Source organism: Candoia aspera, chromosome 6 (genome assembly GCF_035149785.1).
Source record: "Candoia aspera isolate rCanAsp1 chromosome 6, rCanAsp1.hap2, whole genome shotgun sequence".
In the NCBI taxonomy this organism is placed as follows: Eukaryota; Metazoa; Chordata; class Lepidosauria; order Squamata; family Boidae; genus Candoia; species Candoia aspera.
This window is the reverse complement of record NC_086158.1, coordinates 3,367,340-3,386,080: the sequence shown is the minus strand read 5'-3', so window position 1 is coordinate 3,386,080 and position 18,741 is coordinate 3,367,340. Positions and strand designations below refer to the sequence as shown.

The 18,741-nt window shown below is 43.4% G+C and overlaps 2 protein-coding genes across 2 annotated transcripts in view; one reads left to right on the top strand and one right to left on the bottom strand.

The window, feature by feature from the left end:
* PSMD1 (proteasome 26S subunit, non-ATPase 1) overlaps positions 1-18,741 on the bottom strand; it is a 110,630-nt gene that overhangs the window by 46,938 nt on the left and 44,951 nt on the right. The gene's annotated exons all lie outside the window — the stretch shown is intronic.
* Positions 6,028-12,519, top strand: HTR2B (5-hydroxytryptamine receptor 2B). The gene is made up of 3 exons (XM_063306285.1): positions 6,028-6,697; positions 7,907-8,107; positions 11,116-12,519. Exons 1-3 carry the CDS (start codon positions 6,433-6,435, stop codon positions 12,003-12,005), a joined length of 1,356 nt encoding a protein of 451 aa, XP_063162355.1. The 5' UTR covers positions 6,028-6,432; the 3' UTR covers positions 12,006-12,519.

The window sequence follows — 18,741 nt, the reverse complement described above, 5'->3', positions numbered from 1 at the left end:
TGGACGTCCTCGATGGAAATTTTGAAGTTGCAATCTCAGCAGGGGTAGAAGGTGCCAATATACTAGGGCTATAGCCCTTCCTCCTAGATCAGCATCTACTTCATCAGATGCAATAAAGACAAATGTGAAGCCACATTCTTTCAATTCTTCCCTTCAGAAAAGACAAAACACCACACTTTTCCCCTGTGAAAATACCCTCATACCCTCGGATGACAAAGAGCTAATGCCAAAATGTAGAGGACTAACAGAGACCACGGAGCATGGTGACAAGATTTAATTTGCGCTCCAGTCTTCTGCATTTGCCTAAAGTAGCTGTTTTTCAGAGGCACAGAATAGAAATTTACAAAACAGAATGAATTTACTGGACACTGCCTATAAAATACAAAGCCCTTACATTTAAAAAAGGACGACTGTCCTATTGCCACAGTTACGTTGGTGTCACTGTATTTCTGGTTTATAATAGTCTGATGGTGTTTGCCTGGGAGACAACGTGGAGCTTCAAAAGAGGGGGCTCTTTTTTAGAAATGCAAATATGACCTACGTCTCTCAAATCAGTGCTCTGTCTTTATTATGCCCCTCTTGTGAGAGAAATGAAGATCAGCTCTGCCCTTTCCTGGGGCATCCTCACTCCTGGCAGTTTCCATTCGTTGATACGGAACTTCTACGGAGAAGTTCCATTTCTCTACAGTATGGAGTCTTTGATTTGCGGAAGGTCACCGTGCAACTTAGAAGCCCAACTTTCCAGGATTCAAAACTGCTGAAAGACCCACATGGGCAGAGAAGGTTCTTGACCACAGAACTTTGCCTTTCCCAACGTGGAAGGTAAAGAAGCAAGTAAGAGAAAGGCTGGGCTACCAGGGTTATTTGAATTCTCCCTTTTAACTGGGTGCCAGTGAATTGGGCTGAACCACTGAACCACCCAAACTTCTAACACACAAACTAGCCTGTCCTCATTAATAACTAGTACAGCTCTTTCAAGGTCATGCCGGCAATCTCCTTGATCCCATCCATCCATCTTGTGCTTTCTCCTGTCCTTCTACTTCTCTCAAATTTGCTAAGCTAGTTATTTTTTCTAGTTTATCCACTCATGTTTACACATAGATGAGTTTCTGTGTGATCATTTTCTCAAAGGAACAGTCAGTCTTTATTTGGTGCAGGGTTGAAGCTGGTTATGCTTGTGGTACACAGTAGTCTTGGTAACTGTCTCCAAAGACATAATTTAAGGTCTCCTATCTTCTTTCTTAACGTCCAGCTTTCACAGCTCTGCATTATCACAGGAAAGATCCCTGCTTTAACCATTCTGTTTTTCTTCCACCACTGAACTGTCACAATCCTTCATGATGTCATCTAAAGTTCTCGTTGCCTTCCTCCCTAGGATTAATTTCCTTTTTACTTCTCCAGCACGTTGATCTTTATCTATTGATTGGCCGCCTTCACTTCTTTGCTGGCATCATACTCTGGTAATTTTGAGGAACGATGCTCAAGTATGACTACTATCATCTGTGTATTACAGAGCCACTTGTGGGGGTTTGGAAGTCCATGTTGTCATGCTCCACACTGTACTTGTTGGGACGGAGGGTGACAATGACTGGCTTTGCTAAGGTGGTCTTCTTATGCTACCTAGGGATTTAGGGATTGACCTCCAAGTTATAAAAAGAACAATTACTAATACCTTAAACAAAAGAGTACTTTTAAATTATTATTACAAATTCCATGCCTACGACAGACCCAATGTCAAGCTTCCTAGACTAAGGGAGACCTTTCTCATACTGCATGTTTTGCTTATTGATGAACTCTAATCCCTGCAGATCTCTGAGCAACCAGAGTGTCTGCATTGCAGAGAACTCCGGAATGTGTTCTACTTTCCACCTGTCAAAACGTGGTCTTCATGAGCAAGAAACATACCCTCCAGATCAGTTTTCCAAACCATGCTACCTACCTGCAGACATGCTCAATTAATAACATAAAATAGCAAGAAAAGGAAACGTAGCTAAAATTAGTTAACACCGACACCATTTGCTCTCCTTACCTTCCGATCCTTGCTTTTACCACATCCCTGCAATGCTTTGAACACTGCCATTTGTTCTTTAAGCTTCTCACCTCTTGATTTCCAAATCAACTTACAATCTTTGAAATGTTCTGAATATTTTAACTTGCTACTAATTATACAGCTGGTTTCTGTTTAAATAAAGCTGGATTGACAATTGCTAGGTAAATGTGTAGGGGATGAAAACAACGGAGAACTTGTGGTTACATTTTTATTTAGCATATTTTACTCGAGAGAGCAGCGTGTACAAGTTTATATCAGAGGGATTTTTATTTCACTGCAAAACTGTATGTACAATCTGGTCTAGTCTAGTTTTCACTAATCATTTCCTCTGGAGGGTCACACACAAAGTTCTGCCTCTTGGGGAAAAAAAGTTTAAGACACACTTTTCTCCCCTGTTAAAAAATGATCTGCTGAATTCTTAGTCTAACATCAGCTGTACAGTTCTTCAGATATGGAAGAAAAAGACAGCGCTAATGCACCGAGCCAGAAGTCTGGATAACGCAATGTAAGTTAAAAAAAAAAAACAACCTCCTAAACTTCCCAAGCTACCTATATGAAGCTTTTCCCCCCCTTCACGTTAATCCTACTCATATTGGGATCTCTCATAGACCCCACCTCGAAGAATAGCTTGCAATATCTTTAACTTTCACCCAAATATTCTGGTCACTGTTATTTGCCCAGCCCCTTTCAAGAATACATCTCTGGAATTCCTATCTTCTTTAAATGCAAGAGCCCAGCTGGAGAAGAAAAAGGCCAACTGACTGAGCGTCCTGGTTTATGTACAATCTCCACAAAGTTCAGCAGCAGCACATGAAGGAAATGGTCCTTTCTGGCAGTTTGTCTCCCAGCAAAAAGTTTCCCCAGGCGCATCTGCACCTAAACCTGGCTAATAGCGAACAAGAGACCAAGAATCCTGGACTCTGCCTTATTCCTTTTTAAAGCATTGGTGGCCAGTCGTCACATCTTCCTATTATGGAATTTCACAAATCACAGACCAGTTGTGCTCCACAGCATCCATGGGAGGTAGGTGGGTGAGTATCAAGCAGGCAAGATGGCAGTGCCCTACTCCGTGCGCACACACGATAGGGGCAAGGCTTCCACTTCAATGCTACAACTGTCATTTTACCTGTTTTAACCACCCCCCGACAGATCCTGATGGTTGTGCTACAGCAGCATCTTCTGCTAAGCCGATCAAGTGTTGCGATAAGATCAATCTAATTCAGGGTTCTAATTTCACAGTAGGTAAAGGTAAAGGTTTCCCTTGACGTAAAGTCCAGTCGTGTCCGACTCTAGGGGGCGGTGCTCATCTCCGTTTCAAAGCCTTGGAGCCGGCGTTGTCATAGACACTTCCGGGTCATGTGGCCAGCATGACTCACGGAACGCCGTTACCTTCCCGCCGAAGTGGTACCAATTAATCTACTCACATTTGCATGTTTTCGAACTGCTTGGTGTGCAGGAGCTGGGACGAGCAACGGGAGCTCACCCCGCCGCGCGGTTTCGAACCGCCGACCTTCCGATCGACAGCTCAGCGGTTTAACCCGCAGCGCCACAGACATTAAACCCCACCGGAAGCTTCCAAGATAGGTTCGTCAAAGTCAACGGAATCCTTGAGTTTCTCTGTAACTAGCAGCCAAAACTGCTTCTAACAGTGGGGTTAACATCTAGGCTAGTTCACACAAAACACAACATCAGGAATTGTTTTGCCCAAATTGGACTACTTTAAACATCAAAACGTATCCTGAATGGCAAACCACAGTTTAGATACAGTTAATGTTGGACCTCCTAAGCTGGCATCAACTTAAGACTGAAGGTGCTACGCATCCAAAGTTCAGCTGTGCCTCCTCACCCATCTGACGTTGTCCTGTATCATAGTTTTCAAGCTGTTCATAACTGAAAGTTCCCCATTGTTTCAGTCATTTTATTCAACGATTGTTTTAATTCTCTTTAATTTACTATACATTATTTTCTAATTGTTATCTGCTTTGGACTTAACTGTACTGATGAAAAGTAGGTATTTTAAAAATAAATAATTTAGGAAACAAATATTTGATGACAAACCCCAGTTTGAAACCATGGATTGAGGGTGGTTTATGACCAAAGCCTTGTTTTAAACATGGTTTATATTTAAAGCCTAAATCTGAGCTTAGACCTGGTTTGCTTTTGAGCTTTGTCCAAGCTCCTTATCACACAGAGCGGCAATTAGCTAAAATAAGCACTTCCTCAAGTTAAATGCCACACTTTTGGTTCCGCCCCCCCCCCCATTCCTTTTTCTTCCTATTCGGCTGGGCAGAAATTGCAGAGAAATCAATTCACCGACTTCTAAGCAGTATCTTTAGGATCAATGTCTGGTAAAAGCATACTATATTTCTGGATTATCTTCATAAACTTCATCCAGGATGTTGGGCACCCTTCCACCTTGCAGCCTCAGTGTCCCATCTGTAAAGGACCAACCAAACATTGCTCAGAGTGGGCACTGGCATGGGTTGTACAAGTCACAAGGCTGAGCAGGTTACCATTCCAAAGGGTATTTTTCTTAAGTATAGGGCATCATTTGAACTGCTTCTGCTGCAACCAAGGACTAGCTTGCGTTTGGGTGCAGGTATAATGCCCCATTCTGAAAAGCAGCAGCAATTTATTCCCTGCCAAAAGAAATGGTTGTTCACTAGCTCACTGAAACTGCAGAGAAGGGCTGAAGGCTGCACATGTGGACAAAAAAGTACAGTGCGCTCTTTCCCTGGTGCCAAAAAAACACCCCAAACGAGGCACAAAAGGGAAGAGGTGGCGGAAACCTCTGCTGAGTCGTTTGTTATTTTGCTTTTAAGCGCTGAAGCTGGAGCCATGGAACGAGTCTCAATCACCAGATGATACCGGCAGGCTGTAAATTGAGCCAGTGGACAGAGAGAAAGCCGGGCGGCGCGCGAGATGCGAGGAAGGGCTGGGAAGCATTGAGGGACTGATCAAGTACGTAGGAATTACTGAAAGAAATGACAGCCGGACAAGGGGAGGGAAGCTCTGATTCAGGCTGCTCTCCTCCTCCTCCTCTACTTGACACCAGAAAGCAATCAGAAGCTTCGTCACAAAGTGAAGCTGACCGCACTAGAAATTTCAGTTGCAAGAGTGAGTGGGTGGCTTTGAAGAAAGCAGGGCAATTTCAAGGCATTCTGAAAAATCCAGGGTGTTATAAACCAGGAGCACGCAGATACACACAACACTTTGGAGAAATGTCTACAGTCCAAGTACCAAGAGAATTCTTCTAAACTCCAGAGAGAGGAAAAATAAAGTCAAGGTAAGACTTTGCTTATTCCAAGCTACTGGTAGTAATTCTTGTTATGAGAATGCAGAATAAGAATCAGATCAAACTTGGGGTGCTGAAAAGCCTGTCAAAATAATGGGCAAAGATGAAAGTCTGAAGGGAAATTTACGTTCATTACAGGAAAGAATGTGGGAACAGGGTCCACTGCAGATTCATTGTGGAGAAGGCTTAAGTCTAGGATTAACACTTCATTCAAGGATCCGCAACCCAGCTCTGGCCAGTAATTATTATTTTCCAAGCCAGATGAACAACTAACAACAACAACAATAGTTTTAGGGTGGAAAGCCACATTCACTTACCTGGAGTAAGCCCCATGGAATGTAAAAAAGAATTACTTATGAACCAATAGGCATAGAATTATAGTTTTAGTGTCAATAATCTTCTCCTGAAATGTTACTTGTACTCTGGCCTATTTTTCCACCAAAAAAAAAAAAAAATGTGGATTGTAACCTTTTCCCCCAAAAAACAAATTCAACAGAAAAAAAATGGATTTTCACATGTCAACTACTGAGGAAAAGGAGAGAAAAACTAAACCAATTTATTTTGCAACAAATCAGATTATAACGATCAAACTTTAGATAAGACAGGTTATTTCAACGAAAACCAAACTTACATTTCTGTGTAATAATTCCAGCACCTCAATTAAAAAACAATGTTTTTATTACCTACAGAGGTATCTCCAATACAACTTCTGAATCCTGATGCCGTAAGCAAAGACGCAGTTACTTGCTACCCCCTCTTCAACAATTATTGATCTTTAAAGAGTTCTTTTTCACAATCAGCCCAACTGCGAGGGTCTATAAACACAAATGGGCCAACGCTAGCCAGCGCACATGTTTAAATTTGCCTCATTTTTAAAATTTACATGGCTATCTAAGGAAGGACAAGGGCAGAAAACCGGGGATAGCACTGATTGGAGCAGGACCTCGTGCAGGAGCAGATGAGACATTTACATCATGCTGATCTTTCACCACGATCATACCGGGCTGCGTAGGAAGACCAAGTCCCTAGAAGCTGTGAAATGCTTAAGTAATGTACAAACTCTAAGTCCGTTCTCCTGGTCACCAAAATGGTCTTGCCTTTGAACGCAACTGACCTCAGAAATGGATCTGTGCAGCCCAACTCTGGGGAGTGGAATATACTACGCTGGGCCGCTCTGCTCACCCTGATGGTCATCATACCCACCATTGGAGGAAATATTCTTGTCATACTGGCTGTATCTCTGGAGAAAAAGTTACAATATGCCACCAACTACTTCCTCATGTCTCTGGCTGTGGCGGATTTGCTGGTTGGACTCTTTGTGATGCCAATAGCCCTGCTTACTCTATTGTTTGGTAAGTACCGGATTCTGATCATCCAACAAAGGTTTTAAGGGAGAAGAAGTGCATTTCCTGGGTTAGTATGTACCTGAGCAAAGACCTGCACGTGAATCATGCAAAGCATTGATTCAGTTAAGAGTTTTCTGATACCTTCTGTCCTCAAACTCACTCTGATTCCCACTGATGGGCATCAGCTCATCTTACTCATTTCTGAGGTAAGAATCTGAAGATAATTTGAAGCCTTGAGGTCTGGGTGGAAAGGCATGAACGAATTCAGCAGATAAACAATAAAACACAAATCTGGCCCACTAAGTAGTAAAAACTGCATTGGGCTGGATAATGTAGGGATGATGCTCTTGATCCTTAATCTAACAACCTGAGAGGATCACAATACATCCTTCAAGAGCGGGTTGCGGCAATAAAGAATTCTAACCATTTTGTGGTGCCTTAAATAACAAGCACGTTTATTATGGCATCAGCTTCCATGGGTCATGGACTTTTATACTATCACGGTTTGCTTAGTCTTCAAGTGTTGCTGCAACTGACTAACTTGAACCTTACAGATTCAGAGCTCGGCTCTGAAGACACTGAAAAGGAAAACCGTTCGTGCGTTGAAGCAAGACAACGCATTCTCACCAACTCTTAAAGTCAGCAAAGCCTCTATAAGAATTGCATTAACAGGGCAGTGTTGCTCAAATACATACACACGCACTGCAAACGCATAGGACACATCAGGGCTAACCTTTCGCCGCTTAGACCCAACTGCCACTCACGAAAGCTCAGACCTTCTAATGACATGTATTAGTCAGAAAAGCCATCACCAGAATCCTCCAGATTTTTTTGGCGGACGGTGTGGTGAGCCTCTATTAAATGGGGGTTTAGGGGAAGGCCCACACATGATTCAAGAAATCTTAGCTGCTGAATAGGGATATGAAATCTGCACTTGATCAGAGTTCTGCAGAAAAACACAATGTTCTATTTTTAGACAGTGTGAGTACTCGTCGGATCTCAGAAGAGGAGTCCCCTTCCTATGGAGGAAGGGAGTATGTTGCTTGTTAAAGTAAGTTTAAAAACGCTGCCAGATAAACTAGAAGGACTTGATGAAGTTCAGCACGTAATTGGCTAAACGCGCTCCCTACGAAAGGGCTTTTATAGTAAGATGTTTCGCTCCCACCCTCCCTCCCCACCCCCGAAACATTCTGATCCTTCTCTGTGCTGTTTCAGAAAAGCCCTGGCCGCTTCCACGGGTCCTCTGCCCTGCCTGGCTGTTCCTCGACGTCCTCTTTTCTACGGCATCCATTATGCACCTCTGCGCCATCTCACTGGACCGTTACGTTGCCATAAAAAAGCCGATCCAGGCCAGCCAGTACAACTCACGGGCTACAACACTTATCAAAATAACAGTGGTGTGGCTGATCTCAATAGGTATGTGCAAGCACAGAAGGGAAAACTGGTTAACAAAGAGTTTGAAGTTATGAAATAGCACTGGAGGTGGGATGGGGAAAAAGGAGCGTAACACTGCACAATGAAATGGCCAGTCTCAGAAGTGAGAGCCAGTCTCTGCTTATTTGCTCAGATTAAGTCCCCACTCTCCATGCTTAAGAGCAATGCTGGGACTCTGAATTGAAACTGGAGTCAAAAGCAGGAAAAACAGAGTCACATCCTCAGTGTTTTGAAACAGCCTGCTCAATATAGTTGTTTTATATTACCTGTCTGTCTCAAAGAGTGATGTTACCATGTCTTCTTGTTTCTCCTGACAGCTGTAGGGAGCCCTCGTGTAGCTTTACTAAGATGGGTCTCAGACCAAAATATTTGGAGCTTAATGCAACAGGATAACACATTAAAAAATCCCTCAGAATCATACAAAGCTGCTTGTAGATCTTCCTTCTACATGTGGTGGGCTTCTGGAACAGAATTCACACACTGCTAAGCACAGGGAAATCAAAACATTGGCTTCTTTTGGAGACACTAATCCAAGGCCAGAAAACAGGCTCTAATGCAGCCTTTCCAGGTGCCCTTCTGGTTCAATTCACAGAAGTCTCAGCCGTTACCCATGAAGGTCCTTCCAGAGAAAGATGTCACTGCTGACATACTCTGAATCTTAAAAGGACTAAACCAGAGAAGCAGAATGGCCCCTGACAGCTTCTTCTCTCTTTCTGATGAAGGCTGTGACATTTATTGCCAAGATGGAAAAAGTCTCTCCCAACAAGATGGCGGTAGAAGTGTTTGGGAGGCTGCAACTCCCAAAGTGAAGAGATCAGTGAATCTGAATTAATGATTCAAAGCTGCTGGCTGGCAATGTCTCTAAAACCCAAGAGGCAGATAGCAGAAGATTCATTTACAGCAAATCATATCCAACTCGGTAAAAGTGACCTCCAGATCAGTTATTCTGCTGACAGTGGAGGATGAAAAACAACACTGCCCACTTGGCCAACCACTTCACCCAAGATAAAGAACCCCACTGCTTCCTGAGAAAGTAAATTCAACAATAGATAACTTCTGAAGTCAACGAGAGGAAGTAGTCAATAAGGCACGGCACTTAGAATCAATCTTTTAATGTCTGCCTATTGTGATACTATGCACACCATTTCCTTGTCAATCATTTAATGCACTCAGTCTCACAAGAGTGACTTCTCAAAATTTCAGGACTTTTGACAAGACTTTTCTGATTATTACAGTAACTCCAGGATCATCCAACAATTAAGCAAGAGATCAAAAGAGATGATCCAACTGCCAATTTTGAGAGCAGATACGGTTTGACATTCAATAAGGGTCCAAGATACCATAAATCCCTAAACCATCTCAAACGGGTCTCATTACAGTGAAAATGCCAGGGGCTATCCCTGCTGAGCTAGAGAGGCTCAAGATGCAGTTTGCTTACTAGCTGGGTCAGCTCTGCAGAAACCACAAATATGTTCAGTAATGGCCATCAAAATGCAGGAAGACGGGAGACTCACATGTCTGGGAATTTTGAGAAGGTGGCATTCTCACTTTCTTTCTAGATATGTCTCAGTCTCAGAACTGGGGAGCTTGGCTAGGTATCTGCAAATTACCCCAGAAACTTAGGTGGGCAGTGTTGGGGGAACTTATGTTCTGCATGCCAAAATTCACTGGAGCTATTTCAGGGTAACATTTTGGGGCACTAGCTGGTTACTTAATTTATCCTTTCCAGTCTAATGGTGGATTTGCAAAGTCCCTGTAATTGTGATTTGATGCCTTGCTCTAATGATTAGAAACCAACTTGAAAATGCTCTTGCTATAATAAATTAGGTTTCCCTTGACATTAAGTCCAGTCGTGTCTGACTCTAGGGGGCGGTGCTCATCTCCGTTTCAAAGCCGAAGAGCCGGCGTTTGTCCGTAGACACTTCCGTGGTCATGTGGCCTGCATGACGACTCGGAACGCCGTTACCTTCCCGCCGAAGCGGTACCTATCGATTGACTCACATTGGCATGTTTTCGAACTGCTAGGTTGGCAGGAGCTGGGACTAGCAACGGGAGCTCACCCCGTCACGCGGATTCGAACCGCCGACCTTCCGATCGGCCAGCTCAGCAGCTCAGCGGTTTAACCCGCAGCGCCACCGCGTCCCTTTGAAAATAAATTATGAGGCTTTAAATCCATTATTTCTGCATTTGGAGTCTTTACCCCTTATCAGTTAACTAAAGTTGTTGCAGTAGATTTCAATACAGCACAGAGGATGTAAGCTGGGGACACCCTTACGCTGCTCTAGCACAGTGTTTCTCAACCTTGGCAACGTTAAGCTGTGTGGACTTCAACTCTCAGAATTCCTGAGCCAGTGCATGCTGGCTGGGGAATTCTGGGAGTTGAAGTCCACACAGCTTAACGTTGCCAAGGTTGAGAAACACTGCGCTAGCACCTGGTTGGTCTCAAAAAGAAGCTTTTATAGAAGAAGCTTCCTAACCCCCATGCAACTCCTGGGGCTCATGATTCTAAACCAGAGTACAGGTCTGCCCAGGAGAAGCTCCCAATTCCTCAGAAAAAAGTATGATTTCCATGGTGCTCTCCCCTGAATTCTGATACCTGTTTCTCTCAAGTCTTTGGCTCTCAATGTTGCCCCAGTCATGGAGCTGGAGGCCATTTGGTATTGTCGGAATCATAGCCCAGAATCCCAGAGTTAGAGATGGTAAGAGCTGGTTATGCCACAGAACCTCGTCCCACTGCCGCTCCTCCTCTGATAATGGCACATGAGACCGATGTTCAAGCTACTCTGCTTTGAGCCTCTGGATGACGACACATCTCAAAGAAAACAGATGCAGCCATTTCTCATAGGGTAAGGGGTGTTCATCCAGAGGACCATTTGGGCTCCTATCTGCAGATGTTCCCACGTCACAGTGTCTCTCCTCAAAATATTCAGAAGTCCCCACTTCCACATATGGATAGACTGAAGTTTACTGGATTTCTGTTTCCTTTCCAGGCATTGCTATTCCAATCCCAATTCGTGGGATAGAGGAAAATAGCGAAAAGTTTCAAAACTTCACTTGTGTGCTAAAGCCTGATCGTTTCGGAGACTTCATCCTGTATGGTTCAATAGCTGCCTTCTTTGTGCCACTGGCCATCATGGTAGTCAGTTACTTTCTCACAATCCGGGTCCTGCACAAGAAAGCTTACTTGATCAACAAACCACCTCAACACTTGACCTGGAGTACCATATCCACAGTTTTCCAGCGGGATATGACACCTGGATCCTCACCGGAAAAAATAGCCATGTTAGACGGCTCTAGGAAGGACAAATCTTTGTCAAACGGGAACAAAGAGCTGCCAATACGCAGGATGTCTACAATGGGGAAAAAGTCAGTTCAATCGATCACCAATGAACAACGGGCTTCCAAGGTCTTGGGGATTGTGTTCTTTCTCTTTTTGCTGATGTGGTGTCCGTTCTTCATAACCAACATCACATCCGTCCTGTGCAAATCCTGCAGTGAGGAATTTATTCAAATGCTTATGGAGATATTTGTCTGGATTGGATATGTCTCCTCAGGTGTGAATCCACTGGTCTACACCCTTTTCAATAAGACATTCAGGGAAGCCTTTGGCAGGTACATCACGTGCAACTACCAGACTTCAGCTCCTGGGAACGTCTGCCGGAAATCCTCCACTACACTCTTGTTCAAAAACTCTGTGACCGAGAACTCCAAGCTTTTTATGATGCACCACGGGATGCGCAACGGGATTAATCCAGTCGCGTACCAAAGCCACCGGCTTTGTAGCTCACCCATCCAGTCTTCGTCAGCCATTCTGCTGGACGCGCTGCTACTCACAGAGAATGAAGTTGATAAAACAGAAGAACAAGTCAGCTACGTGTAGCCCAATGAAAAAAAGCACGCTGTGCTCTAAGCCCGTGGGGAAACGCCAGTATGTATATATTGTTTTCATCTGTTATTTATATGAATCCTAATTATAGTTTTAACAGTTTGTCTCCTCTTGCCCCGAGACCGCCTCCGAGTCATTCCAGTGTAAGATCAAAATCTTGTTATAGATATGGCAAGCCTTCGAGCACTGTGGTTCATAAGCGGAGGGGCCTAAATAAACAAACACGGCTATGCAACTCTCGGGTCTCGGATTCTTCATCTCCTCTCTTTAAACAGACACATACACACATTACTAAGAGGCAAATGGCTGCAATTTCAAACATATGCAGCTTTGTGGACTTAACAAGTCTTTTACCGAAGTATGCTTATGCTTTGGAATAAAGTGCGTATCTTGAGATCATTCAGGAATTCATTAGCGTATGCTCCCCAAAGAACAGGGGAATATGAAAGGGCCAGCTATTTCCAAATGCAACAGCCCACACCCTAACCCTGCTATCCTTGTCCACAGATCTGACTCCAAAATCCAAATCTCAATTTTGCTATTTGAATTATGCATATATATTTTTTTTTTGGTCAAAATGCATACTTTGCTCCCACTGATGCCCAGTTCGCCAGCCCCTCAGTATCAGCCTTGCCTGTTCTAGTTTCCAGGAACTCGTTTTATCAAAAGAAGAGATAAGCTTTGCCACAAGCTTATATTCTGTTTCAGTCAGCAATTGGTTTGACGTTCCGAGTGTTTACAGCGAGAGAAGGAAGATGCCCCTCTTCCCTTTCTTTACTGGCTGGCCATGCTTCAGACAAGGCCCTTATATTTAGTCAGCTGCTTTTTTTCTCTTGCTAAGAATGCTTGAAAAATTCACCTCTGCCCTGTAATGTGACTGAAGGAGCCCCAGCATCCGCAACAAGGATTCCTGGGATCTACTTTGTCCAATACAATTATCCCCTCAGTAGAAATATTTTACACCGGTGTCTTAAAAACTCTGATTCTGCAACATACGGTTGGGAATTACTAAGGAAACTGAACTGATAAGGGTATGTTAATGGAACTGGACAGGCATTCCTATGTGAAGGTGTTCTGCTTTAAATTAGAGCGACCAATAAAATGGCAGGGAAGTTTAGACCCTAACATACGTTAGTGACTTATTACTGGTATCTGTAACTTACGCAGGGCTGAAGAAACGTCTTTAAAAATATAAAATACAATAAATATAGTAAGGTAAAAACATACAATGAAGTCGTATTAGATAATAATCACCTCTGTAATTTGCGATAACATGGACCAATCAGAATTGGTTCATAGGTATAGAGGGAGCTGGCTTTTTTCTTTAAAGAGAAATTTTCCAAGAAGTCCAGTCAGAGTCAACTACTGAAGCTAACTGGTTTGAAGTGTTTTTTTTTCATACGAGGATTAGATAATTCCAACACGGAAAATATTTCACAAAGATATTGTGAAATTCACAAAGTTATTGTGAAATTCCATGGTTTAGGGCAATAATGAAATGTGCACTGAATGCTGAAAAATAAAACCGCAAATAATTTTTGCAGAGCTTATCAGAATGTATGCATGTTGCATCGCTGAAGTGCACAGCCTTTAATTAAATTCAGCTACATGTAATTATTGAACTTTCATTAATGTACGCTCTTAAATATCAGAGGAACAGTTAACAGTATGCTGGGCATATTTCATCTTCAAGTAGAATAGAAAATCAAAGTGGCATTATTCATAATCTGGTAAGAGTGCGTTATTTGCCCCAAACGACTCCGAACAGTTAAAGACAGGTCGAAGTGGAGATGATATCAAACTGCCATACAATTTAAATTCTCCTGATGGTATCACCTTTTTCAAAAGGAACAAACATTCCAGGTATCTTGGGAAATATTTGAAGTTTTATCTAGACATTTCAAGGCCACTGAAGAATAGACTAAAGTTAATGATGACAACAGCAACAATAAAAGGACTGAAATTGAAAACAGGGCTTTATTTCATACAAGAACTTTCTGCCAGCTTAGGATAATGGTTCTTTTTGGTTCTATTTTCCCTCTTTTGACCCTGACAGCATGTGTTACAAACTACTTCTGGACCTCCCTTAATACACGTGGCATCTGAGAGTGAGCAGAGGGTGGTGAGTTGAAAAGAAAGGAAGAAAAGGCTATGTTTGAAATGGGTCTGGGGCTCATGGTTCTTTGGATCTGTCTTCCTGAAGAACTGAAAAAGCGTTGATTCAGTTCTAGCACTGCCCAAGCGAACCAGCTCTCTGAACACTAGATTTCTGCACAGACTGGCCGAGGCAGATGGAAACTGTAATCCAACACATCTGGATGGCGCTCAACATTGGCATCAACACCAACTGAGACCAGTCTTCCACACACTTAGAAGAGCAAAGTCACATCTGGATGGCACTCAGTACTACCAGAGATTGATTTGTCACAAATTTAGAAAAGCAAGAATACATCTGGATAGTGCTCGGTATTGACCACCAACACCAATGGAGATTGGTCGACCACAAATTTAGAGGAAGTCAAACACTTTCTGCATTTGTGCTATAGCTTCTTGGGCCCAACTCTTCCTGAGGAATAGAGAGCAGGACCAGGCAACAGAACATTTAATTCAAACCAGCTGTGCCTATCCTCAGCAGGTCTGAAATACATGCACGTTTCAAAATTACAGCAGCAATTTGCTTCGTTCCATACTGATGTATTATAAATGTTTATTTCACAGCACTGTGCAAAAACAAAATGGAAATTTAATGAGTGTTTAATCACACTCCGCATTTCCTGAAATAACAGAAGAGATTTCATCAACTTTTCTGTTGCTGAAAAGCTTTGTGAGATCAGCAAAGCCATACAGTAAGCAACTGGGGGAGAAAATTGGCCTCTCTTTACATGCAAACAGAACAATAAAATTCTATTAGCATGCTCTTTAATCTGAATCTCTCCCACAAAACGAGAGCTTTGCCATTAAAATCAAATTTACTGAATTCACCTTGGTCACAAATTCACCTTGATGACACACTCTTCATATTCTAAAAACAACTGACCGCTTCATATGCACTCCACCTTCTGAAAAACCTTTCCCAAGCAATGTTTGCCTGAACACAGTCCCCCTACGGTGACACATTAAAAGGAGCCAGACAGTCTATTTGCATTGTAGAGCTAGGACCCTTCTCTACTTGGTGCCCTCCAAATGTGGACTGGAGGACGAGAAGAGGGCAGCAGAGTGGAGAAAGCTGGCCATAAGGATTAAAACTGCAGATCTGGATGTGCTTCAGGGTTCTGGGAGAGAATAACCATTACTGCTCAACAGTAAATTGTGGGAGGGGGTTGTTATGATCACAATCCAAACTCTCAAGGGACTGCAGAAAACCACAGCCATCATGTTTTACAGGTAGTCCTCACTTAATGACCATTCATTTAATGATGGTTCAGACTTACGACAGTGTTGAAAAAACTGACTTACAACCGGTGCTCACACTTACGACTGTCACAGCATCCCCATGCTCACATGATCACAGTTTGGGTGCTTGGCAACCGATTCGCATTTATGACCATTACCATTTTCGATTTTCCCAGCCAGTTTCTGGCAAGCAAAATCAACATGGAACCGCACAATTCGCTTAACAACCATGTGGTTTGCTTAATGACTGCCGCAAAAAAGGCTGTAAAATCAGGACGGATTCACTTAATGACCACTTTGCTTAACAACCAAAATTCTGGTCTCAATTGTGGTTGTTAAGCGAGGACTACCTGTACAAGCATATTTTATCTTTTTATTTTGGGTATTGTTCTGCCTCCTGTCTATGATACCAGTTTATTCTTGAAATCCTAAAAGAAAGAAAGAAAATTATGTACCCCTGAGATGACAGCAGGGTGGGGTGGGGGCCCAGACCTCTTCATCTGTGGTTGCACTGTGTTGCAAACACAACTATAACCACACACTCTTACCAACCCTGTTCCTTCCTATACAGCATCACATAAAGATCTATCAGGGAGAATAAATGAGGCCCTGCAACTTTAAAAACTTTCAGAAGGAAATAGCATGATTTCTGTGAACACTTAGGCTTTTAACACCCTCATTTACCTACTAAAAAATAATAGGATCAAACAACCTCCTAAGCAAAGTTGGTGAAAATTACATCAACTAAGTTAAGGGTTAGTGGCAGAGATGTCTCTCAAGGGGAAAAAAAAATAGTGTCAGTTTCACTGGGCAGACCAGACCAGGAAATCAACTGCCCAGGAAGGCTAAAACTGCATTTGTTGAGAAAGGCTATGATAACAGAACCTTGCAGGTCTGATCGTGTTGCGCCTCCTCCCCCTTCGAGTCCTCAAAGATATCTGCCTGAGCTACTTTCAAATGCTATCTCGTTGCTCTGGACTTAAAGAACGTCCAGCTCCCCTCTGCCTAGGTAATAGTTCTTGCCTATTTCCATCCAAGTCATCTTCCTTACTCTCTACCTTTAGCCAGAAGCAGAGCCGGCCCCAACCTTATTTTCAGTGCCAAGGGGGGGAAAATGGTTTCAGCGTCAACTGGATTTATTGAACAGTAATATGATTTATCCAGATTACAGGGAGGGAAGGGACAAAATGGAGAAAGGCTTTGGAAAGATGTGGGAATCTTCCTCACCTCCAAACATACGTGTGGCTCAAACGACTCTCAGTCAAACCACCACCTGTGAAGCCCTGGGACACCTGGAGTGCTTTTCAAGCCACAGAAGCGCACCTGCTCAAAACAAGCCTGGAATTCCCACGACCTTTGCGCATGTAAGAGGGCATCCGAGTGACTTTATGGTATTCCTTATCTAAAGGTTAAACAGAGGCTGCCCGTCTGCTTCTCTACAGTCAACTCCCTTTAACCAGCCTCTTCAAGAGAAGTGGGACCAGAGCAGAAACGAACTCAAGGACGGCTGGGATCGCCTGATGCAACCCTGTGGTTTTATTTCATGCCCGGACAGTAACTGCCATCTTGGCTAGAAGAGCTGGCTAGTGTTTGGAACTGAGCAAAACTGGCAAATGCCCAGGGCACGCTCCAGGAAGCCAGTGCTTGCCAGGACCCCTGGCCCCCGACGCCCTGCATCTGGTGGCTACAGTGAGAGAGCCAGGACAGGTGTAATAGCTACGGCATCAGACAAGGGCCCGGCGAGACCCAGGTTCAAGTCCACTCGAACCACTGAAGCCCCCTTCGTGACTATGGGACAGTCCCTTTCTCTCAGCCCAGACTGCCTCAAAGGGTTATTGTGGGGAAAATAGGAGTAGGGAGCATTACACAGTCCACCTCGAACTCTAATGTAGTGTGAGAAGTGTGGCGGAGGGGTGAGGATGTTGGGCGAGGAGCAGGGAGACCTGGCTGAAGTCTACCCTCAGCTGTGGAAGCTCCTGGAAGACCTTGGACCTCTCTCTCTCTCTGCCCAACCTACCTCACAGGGCTGTTATTATGGGGGAAAAGAGGTATGAATGACAAGCTGTGGTACGCATCTAACAAATAAATAACAAATATATGCAGAGGTTGGCCGCTTCACACAACAGGCAAAGCCACAGTGCAGTTTGGGTAGTGCATTGTGCAAAACCAGCTACTTTTAATTCATTAAAAAAAAAACTGGCTAAAACAAACCATGATCTGGCACATGCAAAACACGAGACTGTGTTTACATGCACCACATGCACTTATCAATGCACCACACGCACTCCTCCCATAAGCAGCCAGAGGGGCCTGGCTTCCAAGCTACCTATCCACAGTCCAGTGTGTCATCTAAAGGCGGGACGGTTCCTAGCAGCTTAATATAGGGTTAATCAAATCAGCCAGCAGAAACCTTTTGGTCTATCTGGATGGCATGATTTAGAACCCGAGATTCGCTAGCCACACAGTGCACTGTGCCAAAACAAAAAAAGTTCATTACTGTTTAGTGAGATGGGAGACCCAGACTAGTTAAGACCAGCAGCCGTTTCACAGCCCGTCCTTGTCCAGTATATGGGATTTGTGAAAATACAACTTGACAGGGAATGTTCCATGTTCTATCCCATACGAAGTTTCAGTTCCAGGCAGGGCACATCATGGGTATAATTACATAGCTCAGTCTCAGGACAACGAAAGCTCAAATTAACAGATCAACTGGAAGGGAAAGGGTGTCCGTTGCTCCCGAATGCCTGTTAAATGACAAATTACACCATTTGCATCCTTTTACATCATTTGTGCAAGGGCATTGTTGTAGCAGACCACCTTGCCTCTGAAGATGCCAGCCACAGTTGCTGGCGAAATACAAGGGAATCTGTTGTCTAGACCACAGTCACTACCCCTGAAGCTCAACGCTGCCCGATTCCACAACGCTTTATTTAATTTAAAGCCACTTTAGAATGCAGTGAGATAAACTGATGCCATCTGAGATCTGTATTTTTCTCCCTCTATTAAAAAATGTTGCTCCAAATTCCAAACATTTGGGCTATTAAGCACAAACAGAACATAAATCAACGAGACTCATAAAGGTCCAGGCAGAAGGCGCCGATGCACCAATTTTGTTTCAAACTGCACCTCTTGTGTCACATGGAATCATTCCAGAAGGCTTTTTTTTTAACGTGGCATTTTAATTTTGGTGATTCAGTGTAAAATGACTATCTTAAAACCCATTTCTCATCCAAAGGAACTGTCTGATATTCAAGCTCTTTCTGACCGAAGCAGGGGGAAATGTCCCGTGTTAACAAGATGGGTTGATTACCCCACCTAGCAGAAAATCTCAAGCAGA

Coding starts and splice junctions, on each gene's coding strand:
- HTR2B (XM_063306285.1), top strand. CDS start 6,433: ATGGTCTTGCCTTTGAACGCAACTGACCTCAGAAATGGATCTGTGCAG. Junction 6,698..7,906: donor CCTGCTTACTCTATTGTTTG/GTAAGTACCGGA, acceptor GTGCTGTTTCAG/AAAAGCCCTGGCCGCTTCCA. Junction 8,108..11,115: donor GGTGTGGCTGATCTCAATAG/GTATGTGCAAGC, acceptor TTTCCTTTCCAG/GCATTGCTATTCCAATCCCA.